This window comes from Nipponia nippon, unplaced genomic scaffold (genome assembly GCF_047370975.1).
Source record: "Nipponia nippon isolate SJK-2023a ecotype South Korea unplaced genomic scaffold, ASM4737097v1 scaffold_1, whole genome shotgun sequence".
Taxonomy (NCBI): domain Eukaryota; kingdom Metazoa; phylum Chordata; class Aves; order Pelecaniformes; family Threskiornithidae; genus Nipponia; species Nipponia nippon.
This window is the reverse complement of record NW_028262290.1, coordinates 145,613,471-145,641,445: the sequence shown is the minus strand read 5'-3', so window position 1 is coordinate 145,641,445 and position 27,975 is coordinate 145,613,471. Positions and strand designations below refer to the sequence as shown.

Here is a 27,975-nt window from a genome sequence, read left to right as displayed (position 1 = left end):
GTAGAGGCGGGACTTCCTGCCGCTGCCCCGGAGGAGGCGGGACCGACCTGGGGCGCGGCGGTAGGTGGGGGCCTGGCGGCGCGATGGGGGTCTGCGCGCCGCCGCGGTGGGGTGGGACGCGGCCTGGCCCCTGCGTGCTCCGCCCTTCTCGTGGCGTCCCGGGTCGGGCCTGTGTCTCCCTCGGTGTCCGCCGGGGCTGAGGGGGGCAGTGGCAGTGGTGGTGGTGGTGGTGGTGGTGGTGGTGGCGGCGGCGGCGGCGGCGGCGGCGCGTCCCGCTGCGGTGCGCCGCCTCCCGGGTACTCCTGGGCCTGGCTTGAGGTGCCGGGCAGGGCCTCAGGGGGGCTGCGAAGAGCTGTGGCCGCCCCCCCCCCCCCCCCCCCCCCCGCCCTGTACACTTGGTGTTTTCAATAATGGGGTGGATGGGGAAATAAAGGAGGGATCCCCAAATTCCGCTCCCCACAGCAAATGAGCCGACTGACTTTTTCCTCGTGTGGGAATGGGTGGGGAAAGGAGGTTTGAAAGTTAAATCTTGCTCGGCATCTCTCGGTGCTGGCTACGTTTGCCAGCTCGCAGTGCTTAGGTGCATAGTTAGATCAAAGCCCTGGTCCAGCATTGGGTCCCCCGCAGCAGCTCCCGGCAGAGACACAGGGAAATCCGTAAGGAGACGGTGAACAAGGGGTGATACTCCCTCAAGGGCTCTCTTCTGAAGTCCTTCAAAAGCCTTTCCTGGGGCAAGGTGTACCGCACAGTAAGCCTCTGGAAAAAAATAGTTCTCTTCGGTTTTGAACCTGCCTCCCTGCTAGTTCTGTTTGAGGTCTAACTCTTGTATTTGAAGAGGCACTAGACAGTCTCCCTCATCAGCCTTTCTTCGTGCCACATCTGAATTTATAAGCGTTAATCTATCCCTCCTCAACTATGTTCCCCAGCCTGGAAGATTGCAAACTGTTTGGTCTTTCCTTATTTGAAAGCAATTCCTTATCTCTAGGTCATCACCTTTCCCTGAACCTTTCTAAGCTACATTGTGTCTTTTGTGAGGTAATGGGCGCTGAAAGGGCACACATACATGAAGCTGCAGGTTGCGTGGGTGTGCTCTGAACCTTAGTTCTGGGGTTTTAGAATTTCCAGGCTGCTTACAATGGTTTTATTCTTTCCACTGCTCTTTTTAACTGAGGAGTTGCTTTTCATTTGTGTGTTGTTCTCCCTGAACTAAGCACAATGATAGTGGGTTTCTTGTATTTGTCATTTGAATGCATGTGTTGAGTCAACATGCCTTAGAGTTGCTGTGACAGAGCAGCTCTTCTGCAGTAACATTTCGTACCAGGCCCTATGAGTTAGTCAGGGTCAAGTCTTAACTTCTCCTGTTACGTGTTCCCTGACTTCCTAAAGTGTTCATTAACTGTGGTTAAAAGCACAGATGTGGCATCATGCTTCTGTGTGATGTCTACCCTGTCTACAAGCAGAGAAGTGAAATCTTGGTTTTATTCTTGTTTTTCTGTTGGCCCTCATTATATTACAGGCATTTTAATATACTTGCCATCCTGTTTAGAAGGATAGTGATTTCTAACATGTTATAACTTTTCTATTTTGGTATGAAATTTCAAACCATAGAGATTCTGCATTATTTGTTGACATAGTTGTCTTGTTAATTTGTATCATGGGACTAGCTTCCCTTTTATAACACATCTAGGGAACTTCATTGCAGTTCTGTCCTTCGTGTGCAGTGTTTTTGACCCAAGAGTTTTTGGTTTTGACCACCTACTGGCTCATGTTTCATGGTAGCACTCAGTCACATTTTAAAAATGCAGTAGAAACAAGTCCCATTGCCAACATGCTGTCAGATCAGTGGTTGGTTTTCCATGAAGAAGTAACTGTAATTGTGAGATCACCTCAATAATTCTGTGGGATTCTGCAGTTATCATAAAATACCCATTTAATGTCCTGAAAAGATACCTTCATAACGTTAATAACGGAGTCACTTGTAGTGCTCATAAATAACACATATTTCTACCAGCTTTCAAATGCCTGCTTAATTCTTTTCAGGATTCCAATTCTTTGAAAATTTCACAAGTGTGGGATTTTTTTAAATGCTAGTTTATTTATTATGCTTCTGAAGAAAAAACTTTCCAAATGTGAGCCATATGGGGTTTTTTTGTGATTTTTTTTTTTCCTGTAGTGTAGGCATCCTAGAACAACAGCTCAGAGGCATGATATGTCACATTGCCTGAAATGTTAAAACTGAACTTTGGTAATTTCAGTTGTAATAGAAAATATTGTAGTACTATTAGATTTAGTAGAAATATCAAGGTAAATTCTTTTGGGCATTTTGTTAGATTCAAAAAAGAAGTTTATTAATTCCATTACAGTTTCTTTCTTTCAAAGGCTGCTAATGTTGGGAATAAGGCTTTGAAATTCCTTCCCATGAAACTGAAAATTGCCTTTGTCTGGGCTCAAAAGTTATGTCTAAAAAAGATAACATTATTCTAGCATTAAAACTTCAACCAAATCTGAAATATCAAAAAAGGTATTTTTGAGGGGTTTTGTACGACAAAAGTGGCAAAGAGCCTCTTATTCAAATAGAATGAATACCAGACTTTCCGATGTATTTTCTCTAAGTATGTTTAATACAATGAAAATGTATTAATGTATTAGTATTCAAATTTCCTTGTTATGGATTGAATAAACCTCACTGACAGGGAGGTGTTCTCACTTTCCCTCCATTTAAGTTGGTGTAAACAAACGATTAAATTCTTAGGTGGGCAGATAAAATTTGGGAAGATAACTGTATTTTATTACCTACAGAGAAAAATAAATAGAGAATAATTACAAAGAATAAAAGCTGCACCAGGGCTGAGCTACAATAGGGACTTTACAGCTGGACTTTGCAGTGTTGTCTTTCACCAGACAGCTTGAAGATTTTCAGTGAGGATCAGCAGAGCTTCTGTTGCATTAATGCTTCACTGTTCCTACTGTGAATTAAACACAGTCTCAAGAAAAAGCTGTTACTTATAGTCCTTCTTTAATTTTTTGTGTATATATGGAAAAAATAAAAATCATTGTCCACAGTGATGCACATGTCCCTCCATTGTGAGGTTTGGATAGTTTGAACTATGGAGAAAACCTAAGGAGTTAAGCTTGAGAAAAAGAAATCTGACAGGGAAAAATTAGATTATCTCTAAAAATGAACAGATATGATGATGTAATAGAATAAGAATTTCAAAGATGGGACTTAGAAGAGTCAAAGCTAAATTCTGTGAGGAGCCTTTGTGAGTGAATTCTGGGACTAAACAGCAAGTTCTTCCCAAGGATAGCTAGGGGAACTTTAATGGGACAGGATTTAGAAGTGGTGACACTTTCTTCACATTTCAAACACTGATACAGTAGCCTTGGAAGGTATGGCTGGGAAGGATGTGACAGCAAGGAATCCAGTAGCCTTGTTGTAAGGTGATTGCAAATGCTAAACATGTTAATGAACATATTCTGAAATGTAATTAACGGTAGTGTTACAATCATATCCTGAGCAACATTTGGAATTTTGAGTACAGTAAAATTGCATTACAAAAACAGAAGAATCAGAAACTGTTAGTTTGTGGGTACATCTTACGTTACATTTATAAACTTATAGAATATGATAAAAACCGCTAAGAAAATATTTTGCTTATTTCAGTTCTTTACCAGCAGATTTTAAAAACTAAAGGAAGATGTCTGTTTTCCCCAAAATCTCTTTCCAACGTGAAGTTGAAGAGTATCTCACCAAAGTGTTCAGAAATAATGAGGTATGTGAAATAGATACTACTAATCATCAACAAATATTCACTAATTGAACACTGTTAATATTCCTTTGATTTAATATTTTGAGTGACTTTAATACCTTACAATAAGGTGTTGTCTTCACATTAGACACAGATTTTTATATGTAGTTTTATTTAAAATATAAAATTATTCTTTATGCCTGTTGGCTCAAAGTAACATAAAAATATTTAAACTAAACTTAGCATAAATCTGAGACTTCAGTTTTAGATCCCACTGAAGAATGATCACAGAGAAAATGAACCACATAATATTGACAAGGAATACTTCCTTACCCCCAGTGTAGAACCAAAAATACTATAGACAATCTATGAATTCCTAATGTCAAAGGACACAAAAATGACATTTTTATAGTTATTATTTTATAGTTACTAATTCATAGTTTTGAATCTACTCTTCCTTCTCCTTAGGACTGTTCTTTGTACAGCATCACAGAGCTTGCTAGCTAGTACTTTTGGTACTTGCTGCAGCCAGTTTACAGTGATCTCACTAATACGACTGTTTTTCCAACAAGTCCTTTTCAAGAAATTTATGAGGTTTTCACTGGAATTAGGCCTCCAGACATAGACATTCCTCACTATTGCACACCACACAACCATAGTCCTCCATTTCTACGGAATGTTTATTCAGCGTTTTTTTTTTTGCACTGAGCAAGAGGCTGCTGTTTGAATCTCTTTAATATAAACTCTCTTCTTTCACTTTCAGCTTATCACTGCTTTAGGTACACAGGAGGCGGAGAGTAAATATGAATGTCTGTTAAGTCATCTGTCTCATCCACCAGGTTTCACAACTGTTAGAGTGAATACCCACTTGGCCTCAGTGAAACACGTGAAAAAATTACTGTTTGAAGAGATCCAGAAGGTTTGTGCGATTTCTTTGTTACAGCAAAAATAACAGGATGTTTCATCTTTTGCCTGATTATGAGAGCTTTTCATTACTGGAAGCTATTCCTTAACTTAATACATGTCCACTGGTATTAAGATTATGCAATCGTATTGATTTCCAGTCAGCATTGCATGTTAAATGAAAATTCATTGTCTAGCAGTATTCCTCATCTAATATGTCCAAGAAAGGCAAGAACAGAGAGAAAAGACAATCAACTCTTTTTCATGTGGCAGATCCAGACCTTAGATAGAATTGGGGTACTACTGTAGTAAATACTGTAAAGGCATCATAAGTCTAGAGATAAGTCTAGGAAGAGATAAAAGTCTAGGAAGAGATAAAAGTCTAGAAAGAGATAAAAACTGTAGTTCAGTATGCAGTGTTCAGCATGTTACGAACATTTTTATTTAAGATTAAAGGAGAATGGCTGTATGTCTTATTGTACAAACTGTTTATGAAAGTGAGAAAATCTGTATGTTTTAGAAACTGGAGCCACAGTGATACCCTGCAGCTGCTGTATTTTCTTTTTTAACCTGTTTTTAATCTTTATATAATTTTCTGGATTTTTACTTACCTTAATTAAACATTTATTTATGTGATAATATGCAAGCCATTATGTTTAAGAAGTAGATTATTTTGAAACTCTATCCTAGATCTTCACTCTGTCTAAAAGGATCCAGTTCTTTAAGTAAATTATTAATGCTAGTGGGTGTACAGGGAGCTATTGCATGACAGGAGCCAAGACATTTCTGTGATGCAGAGGCAGTTGACAGTATTCTGCTGGCTCGAATGGTAATGAGTTATGCTAATTTTAGCTTGATTGTAGAAATCTGGAAATGGGTATTGCAGTATGATATTTTGCTTCAAGGGAAAATGCTTTGCTGAAAACTGAATTAAGACTGGTTTTTCATAAACTTTTATATTTTTATTTGTGGTTATCTTACAAAAGGAAACTACATAACAGTTTTTAACAAAAGTACGCTCATGGATTGTTTTCTTTCTTAAGAGAAAATACTTATTGCATGTTTTAAGGTTATATTTTAGAAGGCTCAGGCGAGAAGACATCATCTTTTTAAAGTCCAGGAACAGTTTTAAAATGGCAAGTGTCATTTTTTCAACTGCATGCACAACTCAGCTCTCAGTACCCAATCAAAGTTAAGCTGAAAAGAAAAATAAAAAGTATTACCAACCTGGCATATTATGTAAGACGGGCAATACATGAGTAGAGTTAAACAGTGGTTTATAATTAGTAACATCAAAAAGATAACACAGATTAGACCCAAGCTTCTCTGGTGGTGTTACTGTGATCTGATGACAACTCGACACAACCTTCTTCCAGAAGAAAGCAAAAACCAGTGGTAGGGTTATAAGTGTCAGAACGCCGCCCCACTCCCTGAAGTCAGTTCCCAGTGAATCCCTTTGTGGCCTTGTTATTTCTCAATTTATTAAATATTTAGTCTTTTACACCAGTATTTTTAATATAGAGTGTCTCCTTACACACTATTTCCCAACCTCTCTTAACTGTTTTCACTACATTTGCTTTTTGTACTCTACAGATATGAATTATGAATGGAGAAATAGTTTTCAGTCTGATTAAGTACTTAAATGTTAGGTTTTTTAGTATTCCTTAATAATTATGTTTTTTAATGAAACAGCAATTTAAAGGACTATGTGTTCCAGTTCTTGAGCACCCGAAACTCCAGGACATCTTATTAATTCCTGTCATTGGACCCAGGTTTGAAATTTTCAGTCTTTAGCCTTCAAATTTCATAACACATATTTTACGTATAGATTTCATGTTACACAGTTACGATAACTAACTCACTACAAATGAAGCACAACTTCATTTATATTAAGACCTAGTAGACAGTCCATATCCTAACCAGGTCAGAATTTTAGTCCTTAAAAGATATAAGAAAACATAGAGAGAATTCTCTCCTTACTTATGAGACTAACTTTTTATAGGGAAAATGTAACATAAATACATCCTCTCTGGAAAGCCAGGTAGGTGGCAGATAGAAGAACTAAACTTTTGCGGTGGAATATAGAACTATAGCTAAATACAAGCAGGGTTTTCTTCCACTGGAATCAAGTCCAGAGCAAGACTTAGGGAGATTGGATCAGTAATGCTGAGAGGATTCCTGAATCAGTTTTATCCCCTGCAAAATGACTGTTCGTTCTTCATTCTTAAGATATGTTTGGATATGTCCCATGTTGCATCTGTGTCTGCCCCTATGGAATTTCTTCATTGTTTTATTGAATTCACTGATGGACATTTTATTTAAAGTATCTTGTTTGTAATGAAGACTGACATACTTCAGATTCAGTTTATATCATGATTAGGTAGACTGGTAATAAGTAGTACTAGTTTGTAAATACTGTACACTCTAAAATAGCATTTAATGCTTTTAATTATTCTTCATTCATTTAATTCTCTTTTGTAGCACCTTTTGCTGAACATTCTGTTCTTTTTATATTTAAATATGTTTACACTTCAATAACTTAGAGTAACTATCTTCTTCACAGTTCTTACTGGCAAAGTTCCTTGCACCTGGTTATACATTTATTATAGAAGTACTTAGCAGTTGTTAAACACAAAAAATCACTTTACAATCATCTGGCCTAGGAAAGGATAGAGGATTATTTCTCCATCCCAGTTTAATTTATTTGTATTCCTGTGTCAGGTTCATAATAGTGGCAGGATCTGTCAGAATCTGCTTTATTTTGAGGACTGGTTTCCTTCTTGGCTCGTTCCTTTGAATCCTCTGGGACTAAAGTAAATCTTTTAAATTTAATACATGATAGTTAACTATTTTTTTCTATTATATTCCAACAAAACCGGTATTTATGAACTAGAGTTTACTTGGGGGGTATTTGGTTTTTTCAGTATTTTTTTTTTTAAACTTAACTACATTTTGTATTTTTAGGCGAGATTTAAAAAAACATGCACCTGAAGTCATTGTTGGAGCCCAGTGTGGATATGCAGTACTTCGAGGAGCACATGTTTATGTTCCTGGAATCATATCTACCTCAAGATGTAAGAGTTCTCTAAATACACCCAGTTAAGTTGTAAAGAGGGTGGAAAAAATCTCACCCCTTGATGACAATTTCCAATAAATAGTGACATGAATTTTTTTTTTCTATTCACAGCTGAAATTAATCTTATAGTTGTAATTTATGGTAAATACATTTTTTTTAAGATTTTCTGGCCTTTTTTGGAGATTTTCACTATTTTTGCATTCTACTTGTGATAAATTATATGTGGTTATTTCACACCTGGCCTATTTTAAATTTCTTTTTCCATATGTGATTCCTAGCTGAAGTATTAATTCTCAAGGATTTCAGTTTCTTGTTTTCATTTGAAAATCTTTTTAAAGAGCATGTTTAAAGTAAAACCTTGCTTGTTGAGAGTTTTTTACTACTGAATACTGTAACTTTTAATATGGGTGTTCAGTAGAATAAACTCACAGATATTTGCTGCATTCCAGTCTTGTAAAAAAAAATAAAATAAAAGAAAGAATAAAAGGAATGCCACAACAGATACATCTGGATGGTAACTGGATGTTGATTATTTAATAGATACTATTTCCAGACATGTTATTTCTTCATTCAGTCACAAAGGCACGTCCATTCATGATCCTCTCAGATTCTAAGTTATAGATCTAAAAAAATGAATTTTCGTTTTTAATCCATTGGCGATTCATTTGATATTGTTTGTGTATGAGAGATCTAGTAAAAAGGTTTTTTTCTATTGATGAGAAAAATCTTCAATTTTAATGTCAGATTCTTAAGAAATGGACATTTTTGTTTCAATGTCTGTGAGACAATATAAAAAATCTACATATACATGCTTAGTGTTCAGCAGCCTATTTATTTTTTTATTTAAAGGTCAAATTAAATTTATGTGAAACCAGTATAATTTTGGATGATTCATCTCATTATTCTATTGTGATGAGATCTACTAATCATCATGGTTCTTATTATCAAACAAAGTGAGTCAGGAAAGCATTTATCTAGCCACTTCATTCCATTTCAGGAAAAATCCTTCAAGAAGTTTTAAGCATGTGCTTAAGTCCAATTCACTGAACAGGAATGTTTTTCAATCCAGGACTTAATAATCAAATAAGTATATTGCCCTAGCAGTTGTTGAAACTGCTTATTTAGACAGCCTTATAAATATTCAAATCCTTCTTTGAGTCAACTAGTGATTTATCATAATTGCTGCATGTAATTATGCACGCAACATCAATTCAAAGAAAAGAAAAGATACTATAAAACTTTAGGAACACTTCAGGGGAATTGAAGATAGGAAAAGAAAATAAAAGGGCATGCTACCCACTTGAGGCCAAATATAATAAGGCTGTATTAAGCACAGATGGTCTAACTAGGAGAAAAAAAGAGTACAGCAAGAACACACATTTAATCACTGAACTTGCAACCCAAATGAGGGTAAACTAATTATCAGCAGGCTTTGAGTTTAATTTAACTAATCAAACTCTAAGCTTTATGTTTATGGAATGCCAATACAAGCTACAAAAAGCTTAAGAACTGTACGCAGTACTAATGCATTTTGAAAGGACAATTGTCAGCAGAGAGAGAAATAAAATCCTTTATGTTTGAATACTGCAAAAGATCATTGGCAAATGTGCTTGATGGGAGAGTTAAATTGCTGCAAGTTTTTGTTCAGTGGAGTTTAAGCAGACATTAACAGTAGGCTGTCACATAATCTTTTGTGTCACATTGTGTAAAAAGAAGCTATGCAAAAAAATAAATGATTGATGGCTACCCAACAAATATTAACATTTAAGAATTCCAGGGCGTTTGTGCATATTCAGAAGGCCACTTGAAAATGGAAAAAAAGATTCCTAAATACAATTCAAAGAATTCTTGGGAAGCTGAACTGTTATTAGTCTTACTTGTCATATCTTCTGGTTGCTCCAGCCAGTCAGACACGTCAGGCATGTAATTTTGGAAAATTGTTTATTGCTGTCAGTGGAGGCCTTTATTTTTAAGCATATTTTTCAGCCAGTCAGTGCACAGAATTTGCTCACTATTCTACAAAATCACCTAAACCATCCCCCTTTTCCATCTATTTTTATTTTAGCTCAGAAAGTTTGTTAAGTCCCTAGGACTGCACTTCTACATACATAAAGTTTACCTACTTTACTGATCTGAAAGGTTTTAATTGGAGATGCAAAACTCTCTTAGAGGATTATTGAGACCAGCAGTTGCCTTAGAGGGAAGAGAGCCACACCAGAAAAATTGTTTCAACAAGAATATATAATCACTTGTATCACAGCAATAGTTAGAGAAAAAGCAACTATAGCTATGTTCTACCTAGCTTTTGAGACGTCATTAGACAAACTTAGTATTATTGTCTTTGTACAGTAAATGTGAACGAGTGTTGTTTGAAGTACTTGCGTGCTTGGAGAACACACAGAGGACTGAATCCTGAAGAGTGTGCTTAAAACTTCTGGGTGACCATGCAGTGATAAAATAAATAAAGGGAAGATTTGTCTAGCCTCTTAAAAAACAAGACACGGTCTCTTATTTGTAACTTTGTGTCTCTCAATAGCTCTAGTCATTTGGTAGCCATCGTTCACCATGTATACTTTCAAGCCTAATATCAGTTAATCTTTTTCTTTGGTTACATTAAGAAAGTTTAAATTTTATTTAAATGCTATGATATAGGAGTTGAAGTAAGTAGCGTACTGAAAATCGTAAATTATTTGGTCACTGCTGTCTTGTCAAGTATAATAATAATCTCAAATTCTTCTTTGAGCAGTTATGAAAGCCGGAGATCTGGTCTCAGTGTATTCAGATATTGAAGGCAAATGTAAAAGAGGAGCCAAAGAATTTGAAGGAGTCAAAGTTTTCCTTGGAAATGGGATTTCAGAACTGAGTCGCAGTGAAATCTTTAGTTCAAGTGGCCCATTGAAGTAAGTCCATAGTAACTGCATTCTACACCTACAACTTTGCAAAGGGAAGGAAGAAGATGGGAAGACATTTTGAAATGTCCTGTAACCTATGTGAAACCACAAGATGGCTTTGACTGAGACTGGTGTTGCATGTTGGGATTTCCAGTATTTTTTGGGAAGCGTTAGTTTCTGGAAATATAATAGAATTGTGCCTCCTGCTGTCTTCTGTAACTTTACAACTGTGGTAGCAGCAATGTGGAGGCAATTATGATTAAAGTACTACAGTAAGTATTAGCAGAGTCAACATCTAGTTTCATAGTGGTATCCAGATACCAGTTTACTTGAGAGGTAGGAGGAAATAAATGGGAGCCTTTTCAGAATTTATGTTTAGCATATGACTTCAATAATATAGAACAAACAGAAATGACAAACATTCTCACTATGGCAAAATTGCATTTTGGTAAATTGTTCTGTACCATTTTCCTATTTGAATGGAACAGAAGTGCAGCCTTGCCAATTTCTTCAACTCCCAAAAATATTTGTAGGGGCCTTTTCTAGTGGGGCAGGGGACACAACATAAGGTCAGATATCTTAAAAAAATTAATAGCATTTGCCAAGGTAGTTATCTATTTCAAGATTTCTTGCTTTTTTATTTTGTTGCCAAAGCATATGGTTTGTTCCTCTTCTGTTGTTTAAAACACATATAAAAAGCAGCGTAGAAGAGCATGGACATCAAATTAATGACCGAGACTTTACATCCTGAGAACAAACTAGAAAAGATCGAGTGAAAAAGTTTACATTGTCAGAGGATTTCTGATTTATTAGAGCTTAAATATAGTAGAAGTAGTGGTAGGATATACCTGTTCATGACATGGAATGGCAGTACGTAACACTAAATCCGGTATTTGCAAGTTTGCTTTCTCATATCCTTCCTTCTTCTTGTTGGGCTGTGCAGTGCATATGCAAAATAATACCCATTATCTTCAGTAATCTATTGTTTTCAGTATCAGTATTGTTTTTCCCTGTTTTTCTTTTTATTGTTGTCCATTTCCTTGTACCTTTGTCTTAACTTAGTGAAATCTGTGTCAGAACTTCATCCATATTTAAAACTTTTAGGTTGCTTCTAAGTTCAAACCTTTACTGTGCATGCAAATCAATGTTTCTATAAGGCTTTTGAAATAGAATTTCTTTGGTTATTTGACTAAAATCTCAGACAGTCTAGAAAAACAGAGGAAGATCTCAGCAGGAAATCATATGCCAATTCCCTAGTTCATACATGGCTAGCCAAAAGCAGTTATGGATTGAAATTAACGTATTTAAATCTATTTTTATGCATTTCTTTACATTATCAAGGCTTGGATTATATGTCAGTTTGTCTTGTGTACAAAAAAGATGAATTTGTTTTATGCAATTTTTACAGATAGTTCCAATTTATAATGTAGTACCTCTTTGTTATGGTTTACCCAACTTAATGATATTATTTTAAAGAATATCAGGTCACAAAATTGTAGAAGTATTTTTCTTAGTTGATTTATAAGTGCTTTCATTTTTGTACGATTATTGTTTCAAGTTTCTATTTGTAAGCATAATAATTTTAATTGAATACTCTTCAAAATTATAAATCTGAAGAGTTGAAATATTTTTTTTAATGTTTTTCAGTGGGATGGGCATAAGAATGATAGAGCCAGTCTACCTTAGTCCTTCGTTTGACAATGTGCTCCCTAGTCATTTGTTTTTACAGGTATGTTTGTTATGAAAACGAAAGTCTGTACTATTTGCAGAATAATGAATATCCTCTAAGCACACGTTAATGCTTTATATATTCATTGTGTATTATGGCACCTAATTCACTCTTTGGATTTAAAGAAAACAAAGCATTTAGAATGAAGTCAGTATCTACATGTAGGTGGTTTAATCATACTGTGTCTAAGATATGATAAGGGACTTCAAAGTGACTTAAGAGATATTCACTTAAAAACGTAGGCATTCTTTTTGCACAGATACTCTGCATAGAACTTTTAGTTTTTGGAATCTGCCTATGAACTCTGAAATACGAGCCTCTTTCAGCGTACATCCTTCTGTACATAATCAGGAAAATCTCCAAATATTAGGTTGACTTTAAGTTGAAGAGAAAATCCATATCTTTTTAGCCCTAATGAAAAAAATTCACCTGAAAAAAATAACCATGGAAAACCTTACAGTAGCACAGCTTCCACTACCTCTTACCATAAAACTGCACGGCTTCCAAAGAATGACAAATTTTTGTGTAGTCTTTATTGTAAAATTTAAGAATTTATTTCAAGCTAGCTTTTCCTTGCACATCTTTAATATTTGTGATACCTATACTCCTTTTCCTCACAATCAAACTGAATAAAAGTAATACTCAGGCATGACAATTGGCCACCTGTGCTATGCTGAAACATAGGATGATGAAATCATGGAACTTTCTAGTTTTCTTATATCAGGTAAAATTCTCGATTTCAGTTTGCCAATGTAAAAAGGTAAGGTGAACACCTCAATTAGATTTCTAAGGCAGTTAGTGTGCCAACAATGGTATTGGGTTTTTTTATATAAATATGACAATTTAGAAGCAGGGTTTAAAACAAAAGCAAGCTGTCCAGCCTTCAAAAAAATATTTTAATCTTCAAAGCAAATGTAAATTTCATCTCAAATAAACCCTTGTTCAGAGATATTCTCTGAAATGCTAAGTTATCTCCTCATTTGATTTGTATAACTATCACTCAGACAGTAAGGTAAGTCCTTTATTACAGTGAATTGTCTTAGTCACTGTTTCTTTTGTCAGAAGTCAGTCCAGCAGATGAATTATTTTTATGCATATATCCTGTTTGTAATTGATCTTAATATTTTTAAATCAGCACCAATGCTGTCTTCTGGTGTGGGCAAAGGGTAGTTTATGAAGCAATATACTGTCCCATGGCCTGCAGTAAAGGAGAGGCCTTTTCTTCCCTGATTCAGCTTATCAGAGTACTTGCTTTCAAGGAAGAGAATTGTTAGAGAGTGTCCTGGTTTCAGCTGAGATAGAGTTAATTTTTTTCCTAGTAGCTGGCATAGTGCTGTGTGTTGGATTTAGTATGAGAATAATGTTGATAGCACCCTGATGTCTTAGTTGTTGCTAAGTAGTGCTTACATGGTCAAGCACTTTTCAGCTTCCCATGCTCTGCCCGGTGCACAAGAAGCTGGGAGGGGGCACAGCCAGGACAGCTGACCCAGCCTGGCCAAAGGGTTATTCCATACCATATGACATCATGCTCAGCTTATAAACCTGGGGGGACTTGGCCAGGGGGCAGCCATCGCTGCTCGGGGACTGGCTGGGCGTTGGATGGTAGGTGATGAGCGGTTGCATCATTTATTTTTCCTGGGTTTTGGGGTTGTTTTTGGTTGTTGTTTTCCTTTTTACTATTATTATTATATTTTATTTCAGTTATTAAGCTCAAGCTGCAAGTTTCTCACTTTTATTCTTCCGATTCTCTCCCCTATCCCACCTGAATGGGGAGTGTGAGCAAGTGGCTCTGTGGTGTAGCTGCCAGCTGGGACTAAACCACAACAGCGAGACAGGTTATTTAAGAGACTGGTGCACATGAGAATTTAGATCATATTCAACTTCTTGTCCACCAGGATCCCCAGGAACTTCTCTGCAGAGCTGCCTTCCAACCAGTCAGCCCCAGCCTGTATGAGTACATGGGGCGCACCAGGTGCAGGAGTTAGCATTTCTGTTTGTTGAGCTTTTGACTTGAATTTGCCATGTGTGAGATGAATTATTGTTCTTTTTTTTGAACACTGTGACATGGAACTTGAATCTGTGCTAACCAAAGACAACATGTAGTAAAGACAACTTTAGAAGGTTTTTATACATTTGTATTAAACGAAGTTAGAAGAGAACCTTTCAGAATATTTCCATATTGTGTAAGATACAATACTGTGCACAATTATTGTATATTATTTCTCTTCAGTGCATCTGTTCTGTTTATACAATTAATAGCACAGTTCAGCTTCTTGGTACCTTAATTCAGCAAGGTTAAACTCCTGGCTATTGATCGTACTGTTTGTTACTATAATACACCAGTACGTTCATATAGTAAGTGTTCCAATACACAGGTCAATATAAAATATTTCTAATATACAGAGCTGCTCTGTGTCTGTGATAGTATCTGCTTATTTTATTTTGACTTTTAGTACTGTAGTCTCCATAGTCATGAACCCTTAAACTTCAGTCATAGTTACTCATCCATAGCTTTAAGTAAAAAAGGAGCCACTGGACACTTCTGACCTGTCTCTTTTATATAATCCCAATAGTTCATTTTCTGTTAAGGAACAACAGCAATATCATAGGTATCTTCACTGCTGAATGAATCTTTGTTTCAACAAGTTTGTCATTCCTTAATACAGGACTTGATACAGGACATAAGGTTTGAATTCTCCCATATTTGTTTTTATGATAGAACTTGCCTTCTGTCGTTGTAAGCCATATTTTAAACCCTCAACCAGGAGAGAGAATTTTGGATATGTGTGCTGCACCTGGAGGAAAAACAACCCATCTTGCAACATTAATGCATGACCAGGTGAGAGAAGTCATTGAGCATTTTCCGTCTCAGTGGAGAAAGTCTGACCACTCTTCATTTGCACAGCTCACTTCACTTAGCTGTCAGAATGTACAGATAATTTACAACAGCAAACAATTAATATTTGAATGTTCTGCTTACCAATATATTTTGCTACACATCAGAGTTAGTGAAACGGGCACAGACTATCTATCAAATAGTCACCATCACATTTAAAACCTTATTTGCTGCAAATTGACCTGTTGAAATATGTTTGATTTGACTTTTTAAATGTTATTGATTTATTTGTAATGGAAGAATTCGTAACATGCGAGGCGAAGTTACGCAGGAATATGCTGGATTCATGAAACTGAGAATACATGGAAATGAAAACTGTGGGCCAAAAGAATGCACAACTCCGTACAAAAACATATGCAAAAGTTCCTAATCCAATTAGCTTTCTTCTCAGTAAAAATTATCAATTATGCAGTACAGATATGATATTAGACTGAATTTCTAGTCTGAATTTTGAATTCTAAGGTCACAAAACCAAAAATATCTCATGAGAAAGTAACAATATGAGAAGAAACAAAATATTTAGAGAAAGACAAAGGAAAATAACACACAAGCCAAAAAGAATGTGGATATAGGAATAACAATTTGCACACGTTAAATTGCTATATGCAAAATGAAAGACAGAAATGCAGGTTACTCTGTTCTAGCAGAGAGGGGAAAATGTGTAATGTTTCCTCTAAAAATTTTGTAATGCGTTGTTATTTTCATTGGAATAGGGTTATTAGAATATCTCAGATTATTAGAAATCTTGCAGTTACATTATGCAGTACTTCAACGGTTGTCTGTGCATTAATGGGAACATACAGTGGGTAACGATGTGAATGTATTTAGAAAAGACGTATTCAGTTCTGTGACTGTTTGCTTATTGAAGTGTTTCTTCCCTCAGTATGGAAAGTTTGCAAACATGCATTAAACATGTATTAGACAGTCATTAGACATTGATTAGATAGATTTATAAAGCTTCCAGTAAAGAATTTCAGTGTGATAAATAAAGGAAGTCTGTAAAAGCATATATTTCTCATGAATTCATTTACATCTATACTTTTTCCATCTGTGTATGTACATTTTGTATAACTTTGCATAACTGTTTTTTTCCTTAGTCATTTCAGATATTTTGATTGTGCTTACCTCCACCTGAAGTGGTAAAGATTAAGAATAGAGATGTTGAAATTTATCTGAATTGGTTTTCCTTTTCTGAGTATATAATTTTAATTTAAGATATGGAAAAATATATTAGTAAATTTGCATTGCTTTTTGGTTCTTAAGTTCCATTCACAGATTTTCCATACTAAATTTCCATAGACAGTGTATTAAATCATTAACATTTCAGAATATTTGAATCAACCTTATATTTTTTGTGATTTAATTGTAAAAACTAGTATTTTGGTTTTAGATTAAATAATTGAAATGTAAAATTACTCAGTATTGTTAAGAGCTTTTGAGTAGCAATTGGGAATAGTTAAAGCTTGAGAATTTATTATTATCTGGATCCCAGTCCAGACCACCATTTTTTCCATACGTCTTTCAGGAAGTTGTTCTGGCAGTGGCCAGCATGGGCCAGATGGGGAAGAACTGTTGTCTTCCAGCTTGTTCTTCTTCCTAAGAGTCTCTCAGGAGAAGGACTTACCTCTTTATACCCGCAGTACAGCACATGTGCAGCAAATCCACTGTTCTAGCAACAGACCTAACTTTCAAGCACAGTCGTTAGTGCGCACGCGCAATAGGTTGATGGTGAGAGGGGAGAAGCAGTGGCACGTGGTCACTGAGTGCTCCTGTAAGGGGTAGTTTGGCTCACAGTAGCTGAAGGCTGGATGCCACTGACACAACATAAATCCTTTTTTACTTCGCAGTCCTAGACCTACATATGGGCTGACATGACATACAGTCAACAGCTTATCTTTACTAAAGTTTTTTGGTTTTTTTTCCTTTTTTTACACTGTCTATCTTAGTCATGTTACCCTTCCACAAGCCTCTAAAGAGTCATCACCAAGTAGGAAAAAGTCGCCATGTTTTCTCAGCAGGTTCTATTTGCTATAGCAAGTCTAGTAGAGGTTTTTGGCCTTTGGGGTTTTTTTGAAGATAGATTACTGTTCTGGATTTTACTGATGCTACTGTTTACTTTCCTTTGTGTTTACAGATTTCATCTAGCCAATAGTGGTGTGTGTCTGTTTTGATTTATCTTGGGAGAAGAAAAGAGAGGTCTTATTCTTACATATAAGGAATAACGCGTAATTGTGATTCCCCTCACCCCACATCTAAATTTATTCTAGTATTTACAGTATTTCCCAAAGTAACTTCAGTGACAACTACTGCGAGTATAACAGTATGTTTGAGTCTGAGCAAGCCAGAGGCGTGGCTGTAGGTCTCATTTCCTCAGAACTGAGGTGTATGTGATCATGACCATCTCCATGCAAATTTAAAACCTGCTGACCTATTTTACCATGTATTTAAGACTTGTATCCTCTTTCAAATGATTACATTTTTACCTAACTTAGTGCCCAGTAAAGCAGTTCAAAACAAACAAAAAGAAACAAACAAAAAACCCACTTGCCAGAAGTCATTTTAGGGCCCCTTAGGGAGTGATTGGTGACAGCCAACATGGCTTCACTAAGGGCAAATTGTGCCTGACAAACTTGGTCGCCTTCTACAAGAGGGTTACAGCGTTGGCGGATAAGGGAAGAGCAACAGATGTCATCTACCTGGACTTGTGCAAAGCATTTGACACTGTCTTGCACAACATCCTTGTCTCTAAATTGGAGAGACATGGATTTTACGGACGGACCACTTGGTGAATAAGGAATTGGCTGGATGGTCGCACTCAGAGAGTAGTGGTCAACGGCTCGATGTCCAAGTGGAGATCGGTGACACGTGGCGTTTGTCAGGGGTCAGTATTGGCACTGGCGCTGTTTAACATCTTTGTTGGCAACATGGACAGTGGGATTGAGTGCACCCTCAGCAAGTTCGCCGATGACACCAAGCTGTGTGGTGCGGTTGACAGGCTGGAGGGTAGGGGTGCCAGCCAGAGGGACCTTGACAGGTTGGAGAGGTGGACCCATATGAACCTCATGAAGTTCAACAAGGCCAAGTGCAAGGTCCTGCACATGGGTTGGGGCAATCCCAAGCACAAATACAGGCTGGGCAGAGAATGGATTGAGAGCAGCCCTGAGGGGAAGGACTTGGGGGTGTTGGTTGATAAGAAACTCAACATGACCCGGCAATGTGTGCTTGCAGCCCAGAAAGTGAACCGCATCCTGGGCTGCATCAAAAGAAGCATGACCAGCAGGTCAAGGGAGGTGATTCTCCCCCTCTACTCCACTCTTGTGAGACCCCACCTGGAGTATTGCATTCAGCTCCGGGGCCCCCAGCACAGGAAAGACACGGACCTGTTGGAGCGAGTCCAGAGGAGGGCCACGAAGATGATCAGAGGGCTGGAGCACCTCTCCTATGAGGACAAGCTGAGAGAGTTGGGGTTGTTCAGCCTGGAGAAGAGAAGGCTCTGGGGAGACCTTATAGCAGCCCTCCAGTACCTGAAGGGGGCCTACCAGAAAGCTGGAGAGGGACTTTTTACAAGGGCATGTAGTGACAGGACAAGGGGTAATGGCTATAAACGGAAAGAGGGTAGATTTAGATTAGATATAAGGAAGAAATTCATCACCATGAGGGTGGTGAGGCACTGGAACAGGTTGCCCAGAGAAGTTGTGGATGTCCCATCCCTGGAAGTGTTCAAGGCCACGTTGGATGGGGCTTTGAGTAACCTGCTCTAGTGGAAGGTGTCCCTGCCCATGGCAGGGGGGTTGTAACTGGGTGATCTTTAAGGTCCCTTCCAACCCAAACCATTCTGTGATTCTGTGACTGTGCCAAGCAGCTAGTGCCAGTCAGAATGCACACAGCTTCAGACTAGTATCTAGCCTAATCTGGGTGTCATGGAAAATATGGGCGAACAAGGACTACTGGAGTGTGGATTTAAGAATAACAAAATTCTGTATGGAAAAATAAGCTTCATTCATTACACTGCTCACGGTGGGGGGAGGAAATCCACATCCATTTAATGCATATGCTTTTGATAAAAACTTTGGATTTTTTTCAGGGTGAAGTAATAGCCATGGACAAGATAGCTAACAAGGTCAAAAAAATTAAGCAGAATGCTGAATTGCTACAGTTGAATTGCATTAAGGCCTTTTGCTATGATGGAACTAAGGCACTTGCAGTTGAGAAGAGAGAGGATGAACAAGGTAAAATAAACAACTTGGGCAGTAGTAGCTTTTAGAAGAAAATAGTAATCAGTTTTGCGCTAATAGTATTAAACTTGCCACAGGTCTACAGGTCCTTGAAATCTTGGCAGATACCTAAGTTGCTTCAGCACTGTGAATGCTCTTTTATTTTCTGCTCTTTTGTTATTATCAGCTTCTCCATGAAGCAAATACAAAACTCAAATTATCTGTCCTTGTCACAACCTAATATGCTCAAAGGAAATGCATTCCTTTCCCAGATAATATCCAAGACTGAAGAAGCCTTAAAACTTCTTTCATGATAATGGTTAACCCTATACTCTGAATTGTGTGACTTAGTCTGAGAAAAAAAATATTTTTGCAATATTGCTTGGCTTTTCTGCCTCAGAATCCTCATCTGTAAAATGGGGTTATTAATACCTAACTCCCAGGAGTGCTGCAAGGTTTAGTTCGTTTATGTTTGTTCAGCTGTTCAGGGGAAAGTTCTATAGAAGCACAGTGTATTATTTTAAGTTCATTTCATTTGCTTTTCTGAAGTGCTGTATTTATGATACTGGTTCTGTTCCCATGATGGAACGATTTAAACGGTATCTGCTGTCTTGATTATTTTTAGTTTGTTGTGCAAAGTATGCTGTTCTTTCTCACTCTATTTTATCCCAGTCACTGGTTAGCCTAAGTAGGAACGAGGTTGCATAATTCACCTTCCTTGTCCCTATGCCTTGCAGTTGTTCCTGCTTTGGAGGAATAAAGGTATTTTCTTAATAGTCTTTTTATGAACATAAAATATTGTAGGTGGTATGCAGTACTTACACAGATGAACAAGAGCTAGCCTGAGAGATCATGAAGGCTTTTCTGTACATCCCTGCAAGTAAGACATGACATATTTTGAACGTTGTAGTAATGGATCAGAGGTAGATAAATCAGATACAGACTCATTTTGTAGTGCTGGAACAAGATAGGTAGCAGTGGTATGATGTCACTCACTTGTTTGCACTTGTGACCTAACTTGAATATATGAGGAACAGAAGGAGAAAAGGAGGTAAAGCATATATATGGCTCTCTTCCTCATTGGTTACTCACAGATACACACATGGAGCCACTTTTGTCTTGGTGATGCTGAGCTGAAGAGTCTCTCTAGCACTAAGGTGATCGATAGAAACTTTTGGGCTGTTGAGCCAGTGGAATTCAGATGAAAGGATAGGCTCTGCATATAGAAGTTACATATTCCCTTATCTATCCAGGTAATATTCAGAAATTGTTCTTGTCTTTACAGTCCTTGTTTACCGAATTGTTCTGCTGTGGAGACAGCATGTGTCACGCATTAGAACTTGTAATATTTCATGTTATTATGAAGTGCTTTATTTTCTACAGATATATATGCATCGCAATACATAGTTATTATAGAGACAGTCCAATTATTATTTAAGGCAGTCTTAATGGTTAACTGCAGGCTTCTCTCAGTAAAGATTTGCACACTTGGTTCAGTTATGAGCTGACTGTGGTTCATTACAGCCTATCTATACAACTCTGTACCCAGCACCTCTGACCAATCACATTTCAACATTTTTCTTTGATTACTTTTACATTGTACTTTCAAATTATTAAATTAAGGTTAAAAATATTATTGTCTAAAGGGATCATGTATTGTTTGAGCTCACACAACGAATACTCTTTAGTTTTCTGGGAGATGAAATCTACCACCAGCAGTGCTGAGACTTGTCTCTAGCTGAGATTACTTTTGCAGACACTATCTATAGAACATACATGTTTTATGTCAAGGAAGCAGTAACAGCTTGTCCTTATTTATGGTGAAGTCTCAAGGAAAGAAACAGCCACATTTTACAATTGCTAACTGCTTTTTACAGAAGGACCTCCATTCTTACCAGAGTCATTTGATCGAATTCTTCTTGATGCTCCATGTAGTGGGATGGGACAGAGACCAAACATGGTTTATTCCTCGACTTTAAAGGAAGTGACCTCTTATCAGCCACTACAGCGCAAGCTTTTCACTGTGGTATGTATTAATCTTTGAGTAGATAAGCTAACTCGAAGATAAAAGCTGCTGCAGCATAAAACTTCATACCAAAAAATGGTGCCTCATTTCCCTACCTTTTCAGCAGTTAAGTAAAGAAGATAGTGTTAGGATTCAGTTAACCTCTAAGCTTCACCGTATCTGTTGCTAGGTGAAGTCAATTCATTGGCGCATGGAAAAAGTATATGTAAGCCATAGTAAAAACCTTTGTATGTGGTTTTTTATTCCTTCAGTTTCATCAGTTTTAATTTATAATAATAGCAAGGGTCTAAGTCATGGAGCAGGTTAAAGTCTTTTCTCCGCAGCAGCACAGACTCTTGTAAGTTCACTGCATAGAACTCCCATGCAGTGGTGCTCTGAGGTACTGTATGGGATATAAGATGGAGTACAATGCCAGGAAGCCATATTACAACTTTTCGTGCTAGTAGGAGTGTGCTTGGGCTGATGCCGAAAGATAAGATTTCATGAAACTTGCGTAAATCTGAATTATATGTATTCAAAGTGAACCACAGCTTGAAAAGCAGCATAGATATAGCTTCCATGCTAAATATGTGGAAACAGTTGACATCTAATATCACTGATAAAAATATTGTGTATCCATGGTTGCCAGCAGGTGATGAAAACAGAACTAATCTGTCTGGGATATGCAGAGCTGTACAAATAACAAATCTTACAAGGTGAATCATCTCAATGGCATTAATAAACTGCACGAGCTATAATGCTGATTTGAAAAGAAGAATCTTTCTAATCCATGGGATCCTTTACTCTATTTGCTGAGAAGAATTAGTATCCTAATGCCTATCTTAGACAGAAAGATTTGAGTTTATTAAATGATAACTTTTAATATTATAGCTTAATGGTTTCTTGGTTAATGTTGCTTAATATGAAAGCTTTTGTATTTAAAAATAAGCTGAACTATTGTTTATTTCTCCCTGCAGGCAATGAAATTGCTGAAGCCAGGAGGTGTTTTAGTATATAGTACATGTACAATTACACTCTCTGAAAATGAGGAGCAAGTTGCTTGGGCTCTGAAAACTTTTCCATGCCTCCAGCTTCAGCCACAGGTACCGGTATTTGCAGGGTACTTCACACAATCCAGTGAGCTTGTTTTGGCACTGTGAAGTTACACACTATATTTACTATCAATAAATCTCTTTTTCACTGCAGACAATTTTAACTGCTCTGGATAGAAATAACACAAGGATTTCTGAGGCTCTTTTAAATCTATTTTCATTAATTAAAGCTCATTAATTGAGCTTCATTTAGGGATCGTTAAGTAGTTTCCCACTGTGTACTGTGGTTGTTTTCATTTGTACAACAGTCATTTAAAACACATCAGGGACAAAAGATAGTTCAGACAGGTTAACATTTCTCTTGCAATTGTTCTTTAATGCATATATTTTATTCTCTTTTTTTGCACATTCATAGGAGAGGTGAAAGATTTTTTTATTAATGCCACTGAAGTAGCGAAGACGTGCATAAAGGATGGGAGATAAATGGACAGAACCTTGTGTTTTGAGGAAGGAGGATTTTTATATGCATGGGAACTATTTTTGCGTTATGCAAAGGAATGAGGGAACAAATTTATTTCAGGCTCAGTGTCCCAAGAATGTACCTTGTCTTTTTTGGAGTCAGTGTCTACCATTAAGATGTCTGGGAGGAGGTAATATATAGGGAGATACTAGATTTTTTTATCTATATCGCATACATTTCAAAAATATCTGTTACCTTTACTAGTACCTTGAGAGAGTTTGTCATCAGACCGTATGCGTCTCTGTTCCTCTTTGTTGATGTGATGAGTTGCGTGGGTTAGTTGTTTATCGTCATGGCTTTGAGGAAAAGTCTAACTCTGATACCTGTTTAGCTTACTTATACATTCTGTGATGACTTGTATCTGTCTTAAGAAGTTAAGATGCATCTTTTAACTGAAATTAAAATAATATATACAATAGGTGTACAATGAGAAATTATATGAAAGCTGGTAAAGATTTAACAGAACTGAAGCTTTTCTTAAAAGATTTGTATGTCAGGGTTGTTCTGCCTGCTTTCTCACCATCCATTTACTAGGAATTTTTCAGTTCCAGCTGTTTCAACTGAGATTATACATTTTACCTAACAACATAAAAATTGTCCACGATAGAATGACAAAGCAAAACACAAGCCCTATTAACTCAAATGCAAGATTAATTCTGGTTTAATAGACTTTCTCTCACCAGTAATATCAGTCTTGAATGAAGCACTAGTCTTTACACACAAATGCCATATCTGTAAAAATTAAGCTTTTGTGTATAGTATATTTTAAATGAGATGACACTGAATTGTTTACTCACAGATAGTTTATAGTATCTTATAACCAGTTCCCCAGTAGGGTAAAGTAAGGTGATCTCTTCCAGTGAACAGGAAACTGGAGTCTAGGGTCGATGTACCTCATGTTCCTTCATGTATTTCCCATATTCTTTAATCTCTCAGTGGACACCTCCTTATAGACCCAGTCCACTGTCTCCCACTTTCTTAGTTTGGCAACAGATCCTGGAATCATGTTGGGTAAGGCAAAAACAGGAGATGGAGCCGTAGGCGTTGATCTTGTAGCTGGAGGTTACTGCACGGCAGCTGATCCTTTTGTCTGTGCAGACTTACTTCCTCTTAGGGGTTTACACAGGAGATACTGTGTATCAGCTTAAATGGAGTAACTTAACTGGAAGGAAAAAGGAAAAGGTAGAGGAAAAAACTGGTCTGTCTTTGAGCAAGTGGCTTGACCTTGTGTAATACTGTTTTCCCTAGACTTTTACCTTTCCATCTATTACATTACTTCAAGTCGCTACCCCTGTCTCCCTCTGTATGTTATTTTGTCTCAATTTGCAATGGACGCCTCTTTTTTTCTCTTACTTGGAAAGCACTGAAATCCTAGAGGGAAAGGAGGAGAAGAATCAGGCTGCAGCCTCTTGGCTGCCCAGCTCTACAGCACACAGTACGTGGTTAAGCAACTAACTCGCATCACGTGCTGACTGGGTGAGCTCATGTGTTAGCAAAGTGTGATGGCTCAAAAAATACCCTGCTGTAGGCTGCATTATAGACTACACTAGACTAGATTTACAAAGGAGATCTATTTTTGATATTGCAATGCAAGCTTTTGCATGTTTTGTTCTATCTCCTTACTGAATGCATTGAAAGGACAATCCAGCTAAGAATTAGATTTTTTTTCCAGGAATCAGCGTATTAAATAAAAAGCAGTCAAGGCTACTCACAAGAAATGCTGAGAGAAGGGCTGTGATTTTAAGCCCTTCTCCTCTCCAGGATTTTGATGCCAAATGTTATCTCCTGAATTCAGATACCTAAGCTGTTCCTTTCTTTCTTTTTCTGCCTCATATACATACACATGTAACAGTAGTCCCATTTACCTGTTAGTCTAATTACACGACATCATAGAAAATCTGAAGCTTAGATTTTTCTGTTGCATCATCTTCCAAAATGATACCTGTTCAGGCAGTAAAGTATTCTGGATTGGGGCTTTCAGTCTCTCCAGTTGAAGTTTTTAATGTGAAGAATCCAGGTATTTCTACTGCTGTTACTGACTATATTAGTAACTGGCTAAGGAGTCACTATTTTTGACTTAACTCGGCTATTAGTCAGTACACAGAAGCACTGCATCATTTAAAAGTGGCAACCTAAAACCTTTAGACCTTCTTATTGTCTGGTGAGAACAGCTTTCTTGTGATGTCCTTTGAGTAATGAATTGATTTAGACCTGTGTACCTGTCCTCAATAAGTGCTCTGAACTACTGGGCTAAGGTGGATTAGGTGCACCACCACCTCCTCAAAGTACTTTGGACCTTGTAATTATGCTTGTATACATATTGACCAGATGAAGGCAAGAAAAGAAGGGCCGCATTACTTCTAAATCCTCCCCTGGTGTGAATGATATAAACCTAGCTCATCCACGTTAACAGTTAGGCAGCTCTGCATATATTCAGCAGAATACATTGAGGGCACTTAGGAATTTTACTGATGCAATAATTTGCTTTTCTTTGTTACTTAAAAAGGAACCTCACATTGGAGGAGAAGGCATGAGGGGAGCTGGACTGTCACTTGATCAGTTGAAGCTGCTGCAGAGATTTGATCCATCTGCTGTGACGTTGCAAGGAATGGATATTAATTCTTTGCAAGATTCCAGGGAAGACGATCTGATTTCACTGGCAAATAAGGACTGTATAGGATTTTTTATTGCAAAATTTATTAAAACGAACAGTAAATAAGCATTTAGGAACGCAACCTGAAAAAATACCTCTGTGAATCTAAGAACAGTTCAGACGTGAAGTGTGTTTCTTACTGCTGCAATGTTGCCAAGCCAACGGGCTGACGGCAGGGTTGCTATGGCAGCAATAAAATCTGCCAGATGTTCTGCTGGGAAAGAGCCACAGGTTGGAGAAAGAAAGTCATGGCGGGGGGAAGGGTTGTATCATTTTTAAGTCTCCATTTGCTTTTGTAATTACAGCAGGTCAGCGCATGAATGACAAGTATGTTCACTCATACTGCTGTCTGCTCTATCTTTCCCCGTGTGAGTCGCTTACCTAGTGCAGCAAGCCTAGGAGCAGGGTTTCTCTGGCAGGGGAAGTAAGCTGCTTTATGAAATGCAAACATAAATAACATAGATGGGAACTATTTTCGTGAATTTTGGAAAAGGTAGTTTCTATGGAGGTTTACCAGTAGTTAATGTTTCATTAAATAGTGCTTCACGAAACACTGTAACGTTTTACAAAGAACTGTTTTATAAATTGATACTTAGAACCTCATTTCTCTTTTATTTTAATACAAGCAAGATTCTCTGTACACATAGTATATACACAAAATACGATTAAGCTTTGTAGCATGTCTTTTATAGCAGCATGAATATATTAAACCATCTCACTCTGGGAATGGAAATAAATATTGTTTCAACATCAAACTTCCCATGCATAAACTGTATTGGTTCTGAAATAGCCTATTGGACTGGCTGACAAGTGACAATTTTAAAATCAAACACTTGCAACAGAAGGGGCTACAGTTGTGATTAATATATCAAAAGACAGAAAACAATGCATAATACCATCTGAAATGTTGCAAATCACCTTTCAAACAACTAAGAATATTAACTCTTTATTGGTTAGAAAGCATCACCAGCTAAAATCATATGAAAATTGAAACTGGGGAAGCATGCTAATGAGAACTGCCTTAATACACTGCTCAAAGTTTTAATAATCTAAATTTCTTAAAGGTGTTAGATGTATTTGAAAATTCTCCTTCCGTTCCAGAGATGTTCTCTGTTTGAACAGTATTCTTTTTTCTCAGAACTGCTGGAACTGACAAATAGCACTAAAATTAGAGGGAAAAGGTAAGTACAATTCAAAAACGTAAACTGACATCTCTGTGTGTTTGTTTTTTTCCTCTCGCTCATCAATTTCCAGTTTTTAAAAGCATTATCTGAAAAATATCTGTCTTTTCACACATAACTATTTGGTTGAATTAAAAAGAGCGATACTTCTTTTATAATTGGTCTTTATACTGTCAGAAGTGCTTTTGCATTTGCTCGCAATCAAAACAATTTATACAATTCTGTTTCTCAGTAGTCTGGTTGTTTACTTATATTTGCTATAAATGTTTTGATACCGTATGTTTTGTATTGTTCTTAAATAAAACAAATGTCCCTTCTTCTGTTCTGCCAAGGTTGACTAGTACATCCTCTGTAAGGCCTATCCTAGCAGGATAGGAGGATGGAATTTTTTTCTACTACTTCTCTACTTTTGTTGGTCACTCCTTGCCATTAACCACATGTCTAAAGAAGATTTAAAGTCATTTTATTTCATCAGTAGTAGGCGAGATATCCTATTTTAGAATCATGAAAGCTCATACTATAAATTACACTCTTTTTAGTCTAAATATGGCTAAAATAATTACTTGGTAACAAAAGAGATTAGTCTTTTATTGTAAGTACATGTTGAAATCTTTAACTCAGTGCTAATAAAAAAGCATTTTCTTTTTGCAGAATATATAAATTCTGTAAACATTAATCAGCACACATAGACTATATACTGAAATTTGCGTATGCATATAAAGTAAGGAACTTTGCCTCCAGTTTCAGTAGCAGGATTTGTGCAATGCTGAATTTGAAAGAATTAAGATTGCTGAATTTTTAGTGGAAGATTTGTTGAGACTTTCCCAGATTTCTTTAGTTTTGAATGATAAACAGGCTTTTCAAGAAGGTGATCTCACTTGATTTTATACGAGAAGTTTCGGCGGGGGGGGGGGGGGGGGGGCGTGGAGAAAAAGTAACTGACTTGTATTTGATTCCAGTGTAATTGCAGACCAGACTTCACCTGAAAAAAAATTACTGATATCTGAACTTTAACTACTAGAGTTGTTTCTGCAAAAGTCAACTGCTAGGCTTAAAAGAACACTTAGCATATTAAAGGGATAAGCCTCAGCTGTTTCCCGTAGGGC

The 27,975-nt window shown here is 37.1% G+C and overlaps 1 protein-coding gene across 7 annotated transcripts; it reads left to right on the top strand.

Annotated features, from left to right (window-relative positions):
• The first annotated feature begins 27 nt into the window (after window positions 1–27).
• On the top strand, window positions 28–27,928 carry NSUN6 (NOP2/Sun RNA methyltransferase 6). 7 transcript variants are annotated; one of them, XM_087776234.1, is made up of 12 exons: window positions 28–60; window positions 3,665–3,773; window positions 4,513–4,668; window positions 6,345–6,424; window positions 7,617–7,726; window positions 10,475–10,628; window positions 12,267–12,348; window positions 15,068–15,187; window positions 19,329–19,473; window positions 21,336–21,484; window positions 22,441–22,566; window positions 25,542–27,928. In XM_087776234.1, the coding sequence occupies exons 2-12, from the start codon at window positions 3,699–3,701 to the stop codon at window positions 25,752–25,754; spliced, it is 1,410 nt and encodes a 469-aa protein (XP_087632360.1). In that variant the 5' UTR covers window positions 28–60; window positions 3,665–3,698; the 3' UTR covers window positions 25,755–27,928. The 7 variants fall into 7 exon arrangements, with proteins under 7 accessions (XP_087632360.1, XP_087632375.1, XP_087632385.1 ...); XM_087776249.1 differs by having other exon boundaries at window positions 33–60; window positions 3,676–3,773; XM_087776259.1 differs by having other exon boundaries at window positions 34–60; window positions 3,679–3,773.
• The last annotated feature ends 47 nt before the right edge of the window (window positions 27,929–27,975 follow it).